At 39.1% G+C, this 19,217-nt stretch overlaps 1 protein-coding gene across 1 annotated transcript; it reads right to left on the reverse strand.

Moving 5' to 3' along the window:
• Window positions 1-3,413: 3,413 nt before the first annotated feature.
• Window positions 3,414-17,820, reverse strand: si:ch211-137a8.4 (oleosin GRP-17). Its single transcript, XM_042486067.1, is given in 4 exon segments — window positions 3,414-4,210; window positions 13,114-13,277; window positions 13,279-13,606; window positions 16,277-17,820. Coding segments are annotated over 4 exon segments (1,860 nt in total). The 5' UTR covers window positions 17,622-17,820; the 3' UTR covers window positions 3,414-4,187.
• Between the last annotated feature and the right edge of the window lie 1,397 nt (window positions 17,821-19,217).

The raw sequence follows: 19,217 nt of genomic DNA on the forward strand, positions 1-19,217 counted from the left end.
TTCGGTGCATGTTAAACCATCTGAAAGTCATATGTATTTTCTCTCCTTACATTATCTTAAGTTCTGTTAATATCAATTTAATTAATAATTAATGTAATCAAGTTATTCACCTTTTACAGATCATGGTTTACTGATGACAGCTCACTCGTTTTCCATCTAAAAATAACTTTCACTTTAACTTTTTATTTTGTGAACACAGGTATAAAATAGACTTTCAACACATTTGTATCAACACATTCTCTTTTTTTCAAACATTTATGAAATCTATGGGTATGGGTTGATTAATTCAAACAACATATCTCTTCTGTTAAATGACAAATTGACCCTTTAAATTCAAATATACATTTTAAAGCTGCATTTAATTTTTTTAAAACAATGTTTACAACAGGACACCTGAACAAGGAGGAGAGAACATTTTGTCTCTCTGTTTCATGCTCCAAAAACCATTTAGACTTTGAAACAGGTCAGTTTGAGCTGCAACATAGCAGGAGGGTTAAACCTCTTTTTTGCATCTCTCTTGTTTACCATGCTATTATTACCGTCTTTTTTGGTGCTCATAGTTTCAGTAAAATTACCTGAATGACTGCACTGTAGAGAATCTTACCAAGCTAAACATGTGTGTAGCATGTCCAGGTTTTCAAAAGTTTAAGCATATATATTCATACGTGCAATCTAAGCAGCTAACATAAGCTCCAGCAGGCATGGTAACTGGGTCTCTATGTAATTGAGACAGGCGTTTACTTGTCAATATGTATCACCACACAGGGCTAGTAAGAGGGACTGGACATTTAATTGGGACTAGGTTTACATTTGAAGTTTTACAATATGTCCGGGAAACATGATTTACAAAAGACAGTTATTTTGTCTGTGTCAGTTATTATTGAGTTTAATATTAAGTTATCATGTTGTTAATCAACATTTAATGACTGCTGGGAGAAGTTTGCTTTCAGGACTTTAAGTCAGATATCCCTGATATTTTAGGAAAAAGTTCCTCGTCTGTGTTCAAATAAAATTAAAAGAATCCAGAAAGTTTTTCTGACAGAATTAACCAGTTTCAATTATGTACAATTATTTATATTTTGTTTTTTATATTTTCTGGCCAAAAGCAAAAAAGAAAATGGTGGCAGCTTCTTCTGTAACCAACTGTTTTAAACAAGAGGATAATATTGTCTCATATCAATTGCCAGCCCCTAAATCGAATTGAAAACATATCATGGCAGACTTTGTGATATCGTTGTCTAAAGAACCAGTATATTGTCATAATGTGATGAAACCAGTGATTTACACTCTTAAATGTGATGCATGAAAACCTTAACTTAACCTAAACCTGTGTAAAATGGGAGCAAAGCAAAAGTGTTATTTTCATTTGTGCAGTGTATTACTGGCACTTCTCTCTCTTTTCTTTCCACAAGTGACCTCTCCTGAGATTTTACAAGACTTCTCTTCAGGGAGACTTGGACACATGACACACTGAATCAAGCAAAAGGTATGGCAAAACTTTCAATTTCTCTGCAAAATTTTCTTTAATACTTTCTATAATGTTTCCAAACAATCATGATAACAATCTGAGCCTGTCAACAGCAACAGAATGGGCACTTAGATGTGAATTGATGGGGCGCGCCTGCCCCGAGAGGTTACATTACAGCCTGTTTAGCACTTTGAAACCTGGAACGACATCACTCTTGTGCTGCTCTCAGATGCCTTTTACAAGTACTTAAATCTGTATGCTCTGAGCAAACTGGTTTCTTTCAAAAACATGGGAAAAAAGGCAAAGAGCAACTTGGTGAGAAATGGTCCGCAAATTGCAGGAAATTGGTGGAATTTGAAAATAATTTAAAAATGCACAGGAACAATGTCTAGGAAAAAAAGCTGTAGAAAAACTATATATATTATTATCATATTTACATATTCAGAATTATTACAAAATTATTAATTTTTAAGCACTTTTCCCACATCATTTTCTTGTTTTTTTTAAACTGTCTATTTTTATTTATTTATTTAATGCATTCATTATTTTATTTTGTTTTATTTTTTTAGAAATATCAAATATATAAATTATATTAGGAAAAATATATGCGTACTTATCATAATTACAAATTTGAAATTGTCACAAAATGATTATATTTTTTAAGCACTTTCTTTGTTTGTTTTTTCAAACTTTTAAAAAATTTCTTTATTTTTAACAAATCTCCAGGTGATTTTCTTGTACTTTTTCCTAATTACTTGCTAATTTTCTTTCCATGTTTTTGAAAGAAATCAAACCAATATCCTTAGGTGTCAAAGGGTTAGCCCTTTAAAACATGCTTGATATCTCTTTTCTTGTGCTTGATTTCTTTCAAAAACGTGAAAAAAAGTATCTTTTTTTTTTCAGTATCTTGGTAAGAAGTGTTCCACAAATTGCAAGAAATTTATAGATTTAGCAATTTATTAAAAATAAGATATGAAAATTATATTTAAAAAAAAAAATAATACATTTTTAAGATCTAATTTTCAGGTAATTTATTTTCACTTTTGACTAATTTTTTTTTGCAATTTTTTTTTGCCTTCTTTCCATGTTTTTGAAAGCAATAAAGAGAAACAAAAGCTGTTGTTCCCATGAGTCACTTTGACTTTAAAAACATGGGAAAATAGTGTCCAGGTTGAAGAATAACCAAGTTCATGTTCAAATTTTAATGGAATTCCTTTACGAAACACACTAAAACCCAGTGCAACTAAAGGGTCAAAGGTCAAAATGTCCTTTTAGAGTTTTATCTGAAAGTGTGAAATATTAATAGAGTGTATTAGCAGTGGTGTGAAGAGACAGCGACGGGCATATGGACGTCCCCTCCTGTCTACATGAAACACCAGCAGCCTGTTGCCAGATTATACATACAGATCTACTTTAATACAAAGAAATCTCATATTATTCTGCCCATTATGTAAAAGGATGAGATTATCGATACACAGATTAATGAACATCCAATGGTGTTCAAGCCTAACGGCCTGCCCCGCCCTGCCCTGCCCCTCCACCCTTCGCCTGCCCATCTGCACACAACACTTCAATCATCCAGATAAAAATAGAAAGCCCCACAATGACTTGCAGTTTAGTTGTTAGATTTTAGTCTTTATTGTACTATTTTTTTCTTGACAATTTGCTAGCGGACATGTGAAAACTTGGACCAACAAAACATCATCATTATTATTATTATTATTTTTTAATTACAGCATATCGCCAGACTGCGGTAACAGTGAGAAGATGTGTTTTTAAAAAATAAAACAAGAAAGAAAAAAAAGAGAATCCAAACCAAAACAGGAAAAAGAAAAAAAACATTTTCGACTTCAATATTTGATGGTGATTTTTCTTTTCTTTTCTTTTTTTTTTCAATTCATGTACACAATATAACAGTCTAAAAACATTAAACACACAGAGCTGAAGACATTGCAGTGTTGGTTGGGAAGTGGCAGTCCTCAGGGCAGTTTATATACTGTAGCAACATGGTCCTGCTGTACTGTCAAATATCTACTGGGGCGGATGGGGAGGGGGGTGGGGGCGAAGAGGGGTTGAAGGGGGACTACAAACCAAAATGGCCATCGATATAAAACTAACTGTCTTTTTTTTCTTTTTTTTCTTTAAATCCACCAATCAGGAGTCGGTAGAGACAGAGAGCGGAGTTAAGTAGCTTGACGAGGAGGAAAATAGGGCGGCGGGGGGAAACGGGGGGTGGAATGTCTCGATTTTCATTTTTTTTTTTACAATTCTGCATTTTTCTTTTCTCTCGTAGACAATATAAAATCTCACAGACAAGCAAAGAAAAAATAAAAACACTGGATGTTTGTATGTATGTATGTATGTATGCATGTGTCGGACGGAGGGGATGGATGGATGGAGGGATGGATGGGGACGAAAAGAAGGGCTTGAATTATTGCTTTCTGAGTAATTATTATTTTTCTCATCTACATGAATTGCATCTTTCTCATTCTCTCAATTCTCTCTCTCTCTCTCTCTCTCTCTTTCTCACCATGGTGTTCTGTTTGATTACTCTGTTTATTTCGGGAGGAAGGAGGAAGGAGGAGGGATGAAGGGATAGAGGAGGAAGAGGAGGGGGAGGGGTTGGAGGGAGGAGGAGGAGTTTGGGTAGGAGGGGGGGCGGGGCTCAGAGCTCCTTGCTCAGCGAATCCCGGGCAGTTCTAATCCTCTTTGTGTGGCCTCACACGTTTCCCGCCTTTTTGTCTGGTAAATGATAACAGAAGAGATTGAAAAAATGTATTAAGAAATAGGACTTGGAAAAAGAATAATAATAAACAGTCATATAAAAAAGGGTTATATGTGTGTTTAGTGGTTTAGTACAGATGTCGGTCTCTCTAGTGTTGGGTTAGTTTGTGTTATTTTCATGTTACACAAAGCAAACAACAACAACAAAACAGTTTCATAAGAAAAATATCACGTTATAATGATGAGTTGTTATCACATGATAACCAACAGGAAGACTCTCTCTCTGCCTGTCTGTCCTGCACCTGTTCCTATGCCTTTTTTATGTTTTTGACTGTCCTTTGTGCTCACTCATTCTTGACCTTAACCTGTTCAGATCCAGTTATTTTCCAAACACAAAACTATCTAACCTTAATAATTAGAGAGAAAAATAAGCTTGACCAAACTGGTGCAATTTCCTTTAAAAACGTGGAAAAGGGCAATAGGCAACTTAATTACAAGAAATTTACAAGAAATCAGTAGAGATGAAAACTAATGAAAACTAATTTAGGTTAAAACAATATACATAAATTATCATAATTACATATTTGAACACATTTTCAGGTAATTTTCTTGTCCTTTTTTACTAATTTCTTGCTATTGTTTGGCTAATTTCTTGCATTATATCTTTGAAAAAAGTCAAGTCATTTTGCTCAGGCTTTTTGCTAATGATTTAGGAGTGCATTTAGAGTAGAAAAAAAGGATTACAATTCTTTATTAGACCTCTGTTTTCCCCCCATCCATTCCAGTGGACAAAGAATCTTAGTGCAGAAATCACCCAATAATAAAAAATGACAATAAAGTGTCTTTACAGACTGTTTGTCAACAAAAATGTGAGATTATTTATCTTTCATGAGTAATTAACTCATATCAATGAATGAAGTGATGTTTTAAAAAAAACATTATATATAGTTATTTATTGGTTTTGTCACTGTGACTCAAAATATCCTACATTTCTGAAGTTTCTCCTGAAAACCTCTAGAAACTAATATTCTGTGAACATAATCAAAAATATGCATTTACTATTAAACTGCATTTAAACCAAAAGATTAGATTCTCCTCAAAAACATGGGGAATAGGCAATGACCAAATTGCTAGAAATTGGTAAATGGTGACAAGAAAACAACATAAACATTAATGTGAAAGGAGAGAGAGAATAATGTTACAAAATCATTTAAAAAGGGGACCAATTTCCAGAAACTCTATTTATAATTTTTAGAATGATATATATTAAAACTATTTTACAGAATATAGAATATTTTTTACTTTTAAACACTTTTCCTTGGGTAATTTACTTGTTTTTCCTTTTTTTGGCACATTTTTCTTTTCTTTTTCGCTAATTTTCAGGTAATTTTCTTGTAATGTTTTACTAATTTGTTGTTAATTTTTGGGTCGTTCTTGTTAAGTTGCTCAATGCCTTCCTCCCATGTTTTTGAAAGAATTCAAGCCGATTTGCTCTGGTTTCATAGGGTTAAACATTAGGCCTATTTCCCTGATTCATTTTCCAGTGACACTTTAAAACCACCAGATAAAGTAAGTAAAAGTTAAAATCGGTCATAGGATTGATTTTTTGACATGTATAAGTACAATAACACCCCATGTTTACTTTAAAAACTCTTTGAACACAATTGGTGTATGTTAACAATAAGATTTATAGACTGAAACGTGCGTGGAGCTGGCCTCATGGCCATGCTTGTTAAAAAAAAGGGGGCGTGTCCTTACTTTATTCCACTGTAGATGATGTGGAACACTGTGACTGGCTTATTAACATCTCATCAAATAAGTCTGTGCATTTAGGTTGAGTAAAAATAGATCAAGACTTCCTACAAAGTTATGTCCATTGGAATGGACAGGGGATCTGAATGGGTTAAAGTTTCTCCCTGAATCAGATAACATGACTATCCACTAGTCATCTGCCTATATTTGTCATTCTGTTAGCTTCCCCTCAGAGAGAGCGGCAGAGAGAGAGCGGGAGAGAGAGAAGGCTAGTTAATCTGGCTTGTTGAAGAGGCTCCGTGACACTTTGATTTTGCCCGCTAATCCGTTGATGGACTCAACTCTATTGATGTCTGCTAAACCAGCTTTTCTCGTCCCGAGCAAACAGAGAGCTAACTATCTAAGCTACGGCTAGTTAGAGCTAGCAGCCAGCTGCCTGTCAGCTGGAAGGTCGAGGAGGGAGGCCGAAAACACGAAGGTCGAGGGTTTGCGATGAAGCTTTGGGTGGTTTTAATCCGTCATGTATGAGTACATTTATGCTGCATTCACACTAGTGGTTTCATGTCAGCTTTTTTATCAGTTCTTTCGGACTGTGCATGGAAAAGGAGAAACAAACTTGATTATATCTTTCAGACATAAAATGAGGAGGAGTTATGCAGCATCCTTTTATTTGTTAATTGGTTGACCAATTTAAAGGGTTGCTTTCACTGTTTTTTTTTTCAACCTCACCCCTATTTTTTCATTTTTTTATGTCTAAGTAGCTCATGGGAACAACAGTTTTTGAAACTGGTCTAAATATTGAGAGACTGCCACAGCCACCAGTTAAGAAACAAGTTGCAACGTAACCACTTGGTGCCACTAAGGGGCCGTTTACATGACAATGGTTCTCGTATGAAACATTAAAATTTTTGTTGTGGTTTGGCCTTTCATTCACACGACAACAGTGTTTTGGGGGCCTGAAAACATAAACTTTTGAAACCCGGTTCCAGTATAATTTTCTTCAGAACGCCATCCCTTCTGTTGCCGTGTAAACTGGCAATGCGCAGATCCTGTGACAACAGTGACATCACTTCGTGCATGCAGATAGTGTTCTTCTATGGTGTGTCGTTGCAAAGTTATACCCAAACTACTGGCCTGGCATGTGTAGTACAGTGTTTTCAGTTGTTTTTGCAGATCTGTGTACACCCTCACAATGTTATCATATGAACGCAGATTCTTTTTAAAACGCAAAGTAAAGACTTTTCTGTTTTTATTAGGGCCATTGTCGTCTAAATGTGGCCTAAAAGTGCTTGTTTTTTGCCACTGACAGGCTCAGATTGTTATTGTAAATGTCTGATAACATCATGAAAAGGATCCCTTCAGAAAGGCGTTTTGTTAAAGAGTAAGATCCCTTTCATTAAACTAGAAAAAAAAACAAATTGCCATTGTCATACCCACCAGACTGCATTTAGATTAAAAGTGATTTTATCATCATAAAACACATTTCATTCAAAGTTGACAGAAACAACTCATATTAGCTATCTTGGTTCTTCTTTCTACAATCACCATTTCTGATTGAAATAAACCCTTAATTCACCCACTTTTATGTGAAAACTTGCTGCCTCTATGCACGCTAAAATTGTCATTTGGAGTCTGGTGAGTTTGTCGAGACACTTAGAATGACAGTCTGAGCCTGTAAGTGTTGAAGTTAAGCACTTTTAGTGGATGTAAATTGTCAATGCGAATATGCCCAAAATGGTTACACTGCAGCCTGTTTTGCTGCTGCTGTCTGCAGCTCTCTCCAAACTGGACCAATTTAGAAAATCACTGTTCCCATTATACACCAAAAACATGGGTAAAAAGGGTCAAGGTGGGAAAATACCAAACTTAACTTTATGGACACAAATTCAAAGCATTGCTTTGAAAACCTAAATATATGCCCCTTTGAACATTGGTAGTTCAATTATCAGTATTTCTATAATAACAACTTAATCTTGTAAAAAGATTTCCTGAGTTATTTATCATTTTGGTGTCAGTGCAGCTTGGGCTCATTCTGCATTTCAGCATGGAAGATGACAAGAAATTAAGTCAAGTCCAACCGAAATCTCCTATTGTAAGTGAAATGTGTTAACAACAGTTTACAGTGAGCTGTTCCTGTGAAGACTCTCAGTCTTGGCTCGAAGACTTCAATTGTGTAAAGAGGAGAATCAAATCTGCAAAAATCAATGTAATCTTTTTTAATTGATATATCACGTCCTTCCAAAATGATTGGTGCATGGACCTGGATGAGCAATAGTTTCTGGCATACTGTGGAAGAAAAGTAGCGTTGCATACTGTACAGACACTCATAGTTTGAGAAGACAAACTTGTAACTTAACAGACCCATGCACATCCTACAGAAGAAATATATATAGAAGTGTAACTGTTCACCTTTCACTTGCAAAACCTGAAGCATCTACTTAGCTTTTATCCTTACTTTCTTTAGTTTTACATGCATAGTTTGGTGTTTTCTGGCTCTAAGGGCTGCCAAAATGCAAGTTATCTGCTCAGTGCCATTTTCAGTCTAAACGCCCCACCAACTACATGCATGTCAACATGCTTAAAAAGTAGAATAGGGTGCCAGTCTATCTGTTGTTTTTAGTTCTAAGTGAAGAATTCTGTGCTCTTCTTCTGTGTTGCCAAGGAAAATGTTGGCATTGTACATTCCTGCAAACCACAGATACTTTACATTTCTATGTTTTCTGTGTATTATGGCAATGTTTCTGAAGTGATGCAATATATGAGCTATCTTTGTCATCATGGGTGCAGGGTATGGCGAATGGTGTGTCGAGGTGCCTTTCTGAGCTGCTGACCAAAGTTTGCAACCAGCTAAACCATTATTTTTTCAGCACTGTGTATCAGCTCCATAATTGTATGTAAATGTAACATATCTGTGGTTTGCAAAAACGTCCAATGCCAACATTTATTCTGGAGATGGAGTTGGCACTTGTGGACAAAAAGTTCTCTAAAGTTCAACTTAAATGCCATGCACAATGTTATTTACTGTACAACTTGATCCCCAAAAAGGCGGTCGTTGGGCGATAAAGCCACATTTATATCATCTGAAAGTTGCCATAAATAACCTGTTTCTGACTTGTAAATAAAATCATTTCCACCAGCTTTCATATGGCATTTATGATTTTAAAACTCCAATTTGTCTAAAATGGTGCTCAATAATAGAATGTGCCTTAAAATTTAAGAAAACTGGCTGCCTTGCATCAGCCAAGGAAATCAAACCCAAATTTACTGGATAGACCTCACACAGTATTTATATTAACCATCACTAACTTTACAAACCATCTTGAGTTTGAATTGTAAAACTGTAAATGGAAAGATCTTCCCAAAGCTAGCATCCTACATAATGTGAGCCTGATTCATGTGTCTATAAAACAAAATATCCTCCATCTGAAACCACTAAATGTGACCCCAGCTAGCACAGTTAAGAGCATTTCATTTAGTTCTGGACATTTGATGGTGTATCTAATGTGCTTTTCAGCTTGTATTAAAATGTGGTTTTCAGTAGAAAGCAGTTGCTAGTGAGCGGACAGCTTGGCACAGTTTCATGCCACAATGAGCAGAAGACTAGGTGTTATACAGAGTTCAATTTTAGCAAAAGAGTTTGAGTTTCAAAAAGGCTTCCAGTAAAGTGTGCTGCAGCAGCAGGAGCCGCAGCGCTCTCCGCAAGCATCTGTTGGGCCATGCGAGATCAAAGCTAGGCGGAGTTGCTGGACACCGAGCTTCACACCGCACTTGAATGGAGAGGGAGGCTGGGACGGATAAATAATGGAGGAGGGAACAGAGCACCTTCTGGTTCACAGGCACTTCACCTCCTCGTGCTCGGTGTCCAGCAGCTTTCGAGTTCTGGCTCCCACGTGGGAACATGTAAAACCGTAGATCTGAAATTTTGCTGGAAAAACTGCCTCTAGATAAATAAATATATTTTAAAAAAGCTAAAAATGTCAGGAGATGTAAAATTTCTATTTCCATCAGTGTTAAATCCATTCATGTCTGCAGATCATGATAGACTGCACAAAATAAAAGCAAAGAATCATGCTGCACTGTTTCACACAGGCTGCAGTAGCTGTGACATAGTTTAACATCACTTTCCTTGTGCTGCTTTCAGATGCTTCAAAAGTGTTTAAACCTTCTAGGCCTGCGCAGAATTTTGTGATTTCTTTCAAAAGCATGGTAAAAAGGGAATAAAAAGAGAGAGCAACTTGGTAATAAATGTTCACAAATTAGTAGATCTAGAAAATATTTTTGTTTAAAGCTAGGGAAAAGATAAAAATATTTCAAATTATCATAATTACATACTTAAAATAAAAATATATAATATTATATTATATAGCATTATAATAATTATATATATATAATTTCAAGCACTTTTTCAAGGTAATTTCCATGTCTTTAAAGCTTTCCTTTTACGCATTTATTTATTTATATTCATTCATTATTTTTTTTCTGTTCAGGTAATTTTCTGCTTATTGCCTTCTTTTCATGTTTTTGAAAGAAATCAAGTCAATTTTATAGTTTCATATTTATAGTTTTTTTATACAAGTTCATGAACAGACAGCTTCCAATCATAGCTGCCCTGGGAATCCTCACTCGCCACCTGAGTCCTTGTTATTGTTAAATGGTTTCGTTGTTTGCTGTTCATGAACTTGACGAAACCAGCAGTTGAATTGAAGGTCACTAAAAGAGAGGAATGCTTCTCACTCTCTTTCTCTTCTATTGAAAACTCTCTGTATATATGTATATATACAGTTGAACAAACACTTATTTAACAACTACACTACAATGCCTTTAAAGGGATTTAGGAAGAACTGCTGCATTTGTTTTGTATCATGCAAAATTTGACATGCCTATGTATATGTGGCTTTGCGTAAACAGTGGCTTTACTTGTGTGTGAAACTTAAAATAAATAGTTCAATGTTTTTGGAAATGCACTTTTTCAATTTTAAACGTGTATGTGTATTAAGGGTAACTATTGTATTTTTCAACCTGGATCTTATCTTTTCATGTCTTTGTGTAATGCACTGAGTGCTGCAGTTGGCAGCAGCAAAACAGCCTGTAGTGTCTCTACACCGTGCAGGTGCACATTGTCAATTTATGTCCATTCAAAGTGCTTGCTCTTGCCTCTGACTGGCTAAGATTGTCATTATGAGTCTATTTTACCATTATGCAAAAGATCCTAGAGGGAAGTACATTTCTTTCCGTACCTTTCACTTTTTCTTGTCTGTTTTGTGTCCTAGTCTCACTACCAAGTTCTGTACAAGTTTTTCCACATTGTCAAAATCAGCTAAATATTCAGCCATAGAACTAAACATTTTTTTTGATAAGAGTAAGATATGCTTTCTGAACTCTGACACAATAAACTGTTACCAGAGCTTCTCTTGCCAACTCTCATTGCCTTTCCACCGTTTCAACAAGTCACCTCTGGTGAGATTTCAGAATGAGAGTTCTCATTAGTGAGACTTGGACACAAAACAGATCAAAATTACATGGGAGGTGACTTGCTGTGGGAAAGTAAATGGTGGAATTGTGAGTGAGAGTTGAATAGAGGAGTGCTGGTAATAGTTTGTTGTGTTGGAGTATTTTTTTCAGCTGGCAATGGATGTCAGTATTACGTCACAAAGTTAAATTGTGGTTGGAATGAAAATTGAATTGAAAGTATTCTAAATGGCTAGTGATGTTAGAGTTCTTTGTTGTGTGAACATTAACTTTATGACCTTTTGCAGACTGGGTTTTGTTCTCAACACCTAATTACTATATGTTGCTATTATATGTCAAGATGACGTTTGCATGAAACGTTTGGAAGACTATGGATTTTGGTTTATTAACAACACAACTTAAAACTAAGAAAATATCAATGTAATCTGCTGTCAGTTTTTTTAGTTAGATTGACGGCATTAGATGTCTTCTTGACATTGAATTTTGGTCACAACCTAAATTTAACCAAATGTCAATGTTCAGCAATGTCGGTAGCCAGCTGGGTTACTCCTATCTAAAAGTTTTTAATGTCATGAGGTTCTAGAAACAAGACGTCTCATTTGGAGGGCTTGGACACAAAACAAACAGGAACAAGAGAGAGGCACGTAAAAACATTTCAATTCTCTTTTCAAAGAGATCCTTTCCATAATGCTGTCAGACACTTACAATAACAGTCCGATCCTGTCAGTGACAAGAACAAGCACTTTTAATAGATGTAAATTGAAAATGTGCACCTGCACTGAGTGGTTACATTGCAGCCTGTTTTGCTGGTGCTGGCTGCAGCACTCTCACTAAATACTAAATGCTAAATACTAGACCAATTCCAAAAGCTGTTGTTCCCACAAGTCACTTGGGCACAAATACATGAAAAAAATAGGTCCAGGTTGAAAAATATAGGAGTTCCCCTTGAAGTACAGCGCTGGAGTCAGGACGTAGAGCAAGGCTAGCTGTTCCCCCTGCTTCCAGTCTTTATGCTAACCTAGGCTAATCACATCCTGATTCCTTGATATTGATCTTCTCATCTAACTCTTGAAAGAAAGTGAATACTGTGTGTCCCAAAATGCTGAACTGTTCCTTTAACATGTGTGATTGCATGCATGTGTTTTAAACAGCCTGTGCTAACATGTGTAAACTTTACATTTGGCATGTTTACGTTTAACTCACATGAACAGTGTGTTTCCTCAAAGAGGTGCATAAATGTGTGTGTGCGTGTGTGTGTGTGTGTGTGTGTGTGTATTTAGTAATTTAGTATTGTATGTCTGCGTCGTAACAACCGTTCAGCCCGTTGTCGACACACAGCTCCCTCTCTAATTGGTCAGTTGCTGCTGACATCACGTTCTGAACAATGACCACCGCTACCTCTCGAAGATCCCTCTTCCTCATCTCCTCCTCCTCCTCCTCCCCCTCTCCCTGGTCACATGACTCATCGTGACAGCCTCCATTTTGTGGAGACTTTGCCTCCCCTCCCGCCCCCACCTCCTCCTCCTCCTCCTTGCTAACGGCTAGTGCTAGCTCAGCTTCTTGGCGGCTGGTTTTAGTTTGTTTACTGCTATCGTTAGTTAGTGCTGGTACTTGTTGTTGTCTGTTGTTAGTATCTCCTTCTTTGTTGCTGCTGCTGTTTTGTGGCTCATCAGAGTCCTGGTCGGCGTGCTCTAACTCACCGCTGTTCACAGCCGCCGTGGAGTTGATGATCTTGGCGTTGGCCTCCTCTTTTGCTCCTCCTGCCTCCTTGCTCTTCTTAACGGGGCTGCCCCCTGTCGTCTTCTCCTCCTCCTCGTGATTGTGTGTGGCGTTTTCCTCCCCCGTGCCATTGGAGCAGCCGTTCTCCGTTGGTCACCGGAGCTTCAGCCGGTGTCTTCTCCCCCTCCTTCGCCGCCTCCCCTGTGGTCTCTGCAGCCGGCGTCTTCTCAGCTGCATCTTTGTCATTGGTTTCCTCGGTTGCTGTGGTAACTTCACCATCGGCAGCTCCTTCTTCTGCTGCTTCTCCTCCCTCCGCAGCCTCCTCCTCCTCCTTGGCACCTTCACCCATGTCCACACTAGTGGACTTGCCCTTTCGCAGGATGAAGTTCTTCAGGGAAACTGCACGGCCAAAATGTGAGCGCTTGGCCTTGGCTGACTTGCCGTCTTTGCCGTCCTCTGCTGCTCCATCCTCACCTACAGGAAAGAAGAGTTCAGAGTTAAAGCTTCTTTATGAATAATATGATTTTTATTGACTACCTTAAAAAAAAAATCGAATATTTGAGAGAAACAGCACTTAGGTGAGTTAATGGCAGGGACTCAACTTGCTTTGTTTTTTTTTGGGGGGGGGGGGGCACTTTTGCAATAAGTGGGGCCCAGGCCAGTTACTGCTGCCCAATAAATATTTTTTAGGATTTTAGGACATTTCTAGGATTTTTCTTTTTACATTTCTTAGACTTTATGACATTTCTTGGACTTAAGGATATTTCAAGGACTTTAGGAAATTTCTGGGAGTTTCTGACATTTCAAGTATTTTAGGATGTTTCTAGGATTTACAGATGAGAGTAAGTCTACTCTACTTTAAGTTCCATTTGGGACTCCATGTAGCAGCTTTCCTCAAACTTTCCACAACAGCCAAACTGGGTTTAAAAAAACTCGAGGTGGAAATCAGATGTGAGAAAGTAATATTTGCAACTTTTTTAAAAATCTACTTTTAAGCAACTCAGGTGCATTTAAGTTTTCTGCCTATTTTTCGCCTTACATTCTTTTACAGGAAATTGACTGAGTTTAAACTAATATCCTTTGTTAAAAAACATGTATATTCTCCACTGAAATTCAGTTAAACCCAAAACACAATGAGCAAAGCCTTCCGCATTTTTGTACCATTTCCCTTTATGCAGCCACAGAGAAGAAACCCATCTAAATTTAGTCTTTACTGTTGACTGAAGCTACAGTGTGACTTGAATTTCACATCAGATGCTGAATATTTTATTTGGAAGAATGTTCAATTACATTACCTCCCCCAGAGTTAGCAAGCCAGTAACTCCTGTATGTCCTCCCTGGTTGGGGACAGACACGGAATGAGCGTGAGCACCCTGTCGGCTTCTGAGTCTGAATATTTTAATGGTGTACATGTTAACCCTATGAAAGCAAACAAAAGCTTGCTGTTTTATACTCTTGACTCCTTATATGAGCTCTTTTTCTATGGCTTCTTAAAAAATGATGGTCAGCACAAAATAACCTGGAAGTACCACCTCGTGGTTGTATGCCTCCGCCAACCAGTCGGGCAACAGATTATATCCATTTCTGTCCAGAATCATATGTAGCCATGACAGTAGACAATGCTTCAAATATCGATGTTGGTGCAAAGCAGCTACAAATTCTAAAAACAGATGCTTCAAACACAACCAAGAAGCACAGAAGATCCATACAGTCAACTCAGTTACACAATTTCAAGGCGGACACTCAAGATTAATGTCTCCCCTTCTGTTCTTGAATTATGGCATTGAGTAATAGCAAAAAAAAAACATTGTGATGTCACTGCAATGTTGACCTTCAACCTTTTGGACTTCATAATTGTATTATATTTGACATTTGTGTGGAATTTTGTTATAATTAGCATAGTAATTCTGGAGTTATGGTGAAAAACATTTTTTTGCAGTCACAATGACCTTTGATCATCAAACTCTAATCAGTTCATTCTGAGTCAAATGCTGCCTTTAAATGGAATTAGTTTGTGCTTATAAAACGAGAAGCCGTGTACACGATGTGCTTGGCATTCAAGTGGTTACATTGTGAAAGCACCACTGCTTGGCAATGGCAACATGGACACTACTGTCAGCATCTAGACACTGCCAAGTAAATGTTGAGACATAACGACAGAGGAAAAATGTGAGGCCATTGGGAATATCAACATTTTCCATAGCCATGTTTTTAAATTATGAAGAAAAACGACTAAAATTACAATGTATTATTTTACCATTCAAGAACTTCTATGTCCTCTGCCAATTTGGAAAACCTAAGCAAAGATGTTACAACTCTTGAACTCTGAGCTTTCAGAACATTTCCACTTATGAGGTCATAATTACCTCAAGAGGGGGGGTGCTTATATGCAGTATTCTTGTGAACAAGGTGAACATGACCCCAATTTGAAATTTGAAGGCAGCAAAAGTGGAAGTTTGTGCCCAATTTGAATTCCCTTAAGACTCTCTTGAGATATTCCATTCAAGAGAATGAGATGGGTGTGAGGTCATCATGACCAAAATTGAATTACTACATTGAGTCCAAGTGGACATTTATACCAATATATATCTTCTAGGTGCTACGTCATAGGCAACTGGACTTGCTTGAGCTCCTTGAAGACATTTTACCTCTCATTCAAGAGGCTTCTTTAGTTCTAACAGCCTAGTTGGGAGTCGCAGGCTTTTTAACCCTGCGGGAGTTGACTCTGCAAGGATCAACTCAAGCAAGTCCAGTTGCCTTCGATATAGCACCTTTGTTGGGATTCATGTAGCTGCTGACCTGAATTACTGAGAATCTTCATCAGCTTCCTTAGATATCCTGTTCATGTCAGATGGACAGCCCCAAAACATAGTGCTTATGGTCAAAACTATTGCTAGTGCGGAAACATAGAAACTGTAAGAATACAGGGATTGGTGGATACTAAAGTGCCTGTACAGCAGTGGTTCCCTACATGGACTGGGACCCTTTCTAAAGGGTCACTGGACAAATCTGGAGGGCATAATGAAGTGATTCATGGTAGAAAGAGGAGAAAGGAAAGTGCTTCTACACTCCTCTAATCTGTGCATTTTTGTGAAAATTATTGGATAATTTAACATATTTGGGTCTCAGATAGTGTCATCTCACCTGAGGCAGCAACTGCATCCTCCTCCCCGCTGGGGGCGCACTCTGTGTTGGCGCGTTTGGACTTGGGGATGACACGCTTCTTGAAGGAGGTCCAGATCTCGTTGGCATGTTGCGTCACAGTTCCGCCTCCTGCTGTTGCTGCCTTCTCCTCTTCGCCTCCCTCAGCCTTCTCCTCCCCTCCCTCCGTCTTTGCCTCCTCTGCTCCTCCCTCCGCCTTGGCCTCCTCTCCTCCCTCAGCTCCTTCTGCCACTGCCGCCTCCTCTGGCTTGTCAGCAGAGTCTTTGTCGGAACCCTTGACCTTGCCGCTGATGCCAACCATGGATGGGTCCCTCTTTAGGCCCTGGAAGGTCCAGGAACGTTTCAGCTTCCACCTCTTCTGCCCTGACTCCTTGGAGTCCAACGTGGACGAGTCTCCACCTCCTTCTCCGTCTGCTCCCTCCTCTTTTACGTCCTCTCCTCCTCCACTCTTCTTGTGCGCCTTCTGAGCCATGAGCTTCTTGAAGGAGTGCCAGCGCTTCATGTGCTTGGTGGCTGCCGAGGAAGACGAGGCTTTCTGTTCTCCCTCACCTCCCTCTGCGCCTCCCTCTGCTCCTCCTGCTGCTCCTCCCTCCTCTATGGTGGAGTCTGCAGTGGTGTTAAGTGCTTCAGGATCTTCAAGCCGGTCCAGGGATTTGGATCGAACCTTTACTTGTTTCTGGGGTTCTGTGGCGCCACCATCCTTCTTCTCGGTGCTGCGATGGGAGAAGATCCTCGCCACCGGCTTCCTGATCAGATCTCGAACTGTGGATTTTGCCTCCACCTGTTTGCCCTTCTCCGTTTTCTTCTCCTCCTCCTTCTCTCCTTCTGCGGCTTTCTCTGTTGCTGCATCTCCTTCTGCACCTCCCTCTGCTCCTCCCTCAGCTGCTGCAGCCTCCTCACCTCCTTTCTCTCCCTCCTTCTCCCCTCCTTCAGCTGCGTTCTCCTCTCCTCCAGAGGCTGTGCTCTGCTCCTTCTTCTTCCTTCCTCCCATCACCTTCCCCAGGCCGCTCTTGTTGAGGAAGGAGTCCAGGAACGAGGTCTTGGCCTCAGCAGAGGAGGCATTTTCCGAACTCTGGGGAGCCGCCTCACCCCCCGCTCCTGCTTCTCCCTCCTCGGCTCCTGCTGCTGCTGCTGTGTCGTTATTCACAGTCTCTTTGTTATCGACAACCTCGCTGTTCACAGCAGTGCCATCTTTATCGACAACTTCACTGTTGACAGTCTCTGAGTTTGCGTTTTTAGCTGGTTGCTCGGCCTCCGTCGGCTTGTTCTCGGGGGTTTTTCCATCTTCTTGGACCACCGGCGCCGCGTTGGCCTCCGTTGCCGCCATTTCCGAAAGGGAAAACAAACAACAACAACAAAAAAAGTGTGTTCCTTCCTTCCTTCCCTGGCCTTCTGCCCTCCTCTTCCTCTCTCTCTCTGGTGTTTCGTTCCTCCCGCTGTGGTGGCGCTCTCAGGTCATGGAGAGCTGGGTGGAGAACAGTGGCGTGGAGAAAAGATACTCAGCATCCTACTAGTCCTCCAAACTCCTGCAGAGGAAAGAGAGGCAGGGTAGTAGGGGTGAGGAAGAGGGATGAGAAGAGGGGCAGAGAGAGGAAGAGGCACAGATGGTTAATAGTCTGAATCAACACCATAGACACTCAATTAGTCTGGTCTAGACTGTGCCTTGAATGGGGAATGAAGTGTAACAAAATAGAGAATCTCAGCGGGAAATGCAATGCAATTATGATGTTTCCTAATCATTCACACTACCAAAATTCACTCCCTGTGTGGGACACACACATACACACACACACACACACACACACACACACTCCTACTTTTTCTTTTTAAATGAAATGGCTGAAGAGGTTTTTGGAGATGCAGAATTTGCACAAGACAGCGGCAATAAAAAGGCCTTGGAGTTTGCTGCTTAACTTTCATCAGCTGGTCTTTCAAAACAGCGGATGAGCGGCCCTGAGCTGAGTCCTGATATTTAAAATCGTTTTCTGTTTGACTGCTGACAGTTTCATCCAGCTCAGACATATTATTTAAGCAACAAGGTGATGCAGGCCGAATGTAGTCAAAGTTAAGAACTCTCAACCTCATTTACTCAAGGGATTTAGTATTACATGGCCATAAAGTTGATTTATAACAGAATGGTCAAACTTGAGATATTCTGACTGTTAATCCCCAGTACAATTGACTCCTGCGTTTCCAAAAAAGACTAGCACCTTCATTTAGACTGTCCTTACTTGGTACACACCCACAAAACAGCCACATCTTCAAGGCTTCATCACATAATCAGGGTTAAAAACTGTGGTATTTTTCGTTTTTGCATCTAATGGGTAAAACAATTTTTTAAATTCAACCAGTTGTGAATGAGAGAGCTGCAGTCAGCAGCCGTGAAACAGGCTGCAATGTTATCCTTGCAGGCGTGTGTGTCAACTGAAAGTGCTCATTTTTGTCACTGAAAGGCTCAGATTGTTATACTAAGTGCTAACTAACAACATTATAGAAATGATCCCCACAGATATAGACCTTTTTGTTAAATAGTAAGATCCTTTTAGTTTAACCAGAAACACACCCAACATCGCAATCACAAAACCCGTTTTATCATCATGAAACACACACCATTCAAGTCGACCACAGCAAAATAACACTCACCAAAAACATCTTGTTTTGCCTTTTCACTTTCCACAATCACCAAATCTGGTTTGGTTAAAATAAATCCTTAAGCCGCCCAGTTTGATGTGAAAATATGCTGCTCTGTAAATGCTAAAATTAATGTTTACTTAAATGGAGTCTGGTGGGTTTGGAGATGGTCACTTCAGGGCTGTTTCTGGTTAAACAAAATGGGTCGTACTCTTTAACAAAAGGTTTTTCTCTGTGGGAATCCTCTCCAAAAGTTGCCAGACACTTAAACAATCTGAGCCTGTAAGTGACA

This window comes from Plectropomus leopardus, chromosome 5 (assembly GCF_008729295.1).
Source record: "Plectropomus leopardus isolate mb chromosome 5, YSFRI_Pleo_2.0, whole genome shotgun sequence".
NCBI classification, from domain to species: Eukaryota; Metazoa; Chordata; class Actinopteri; order Perciformes; family Serranidae; genus Plectropomus; species Plectropomus leopardus.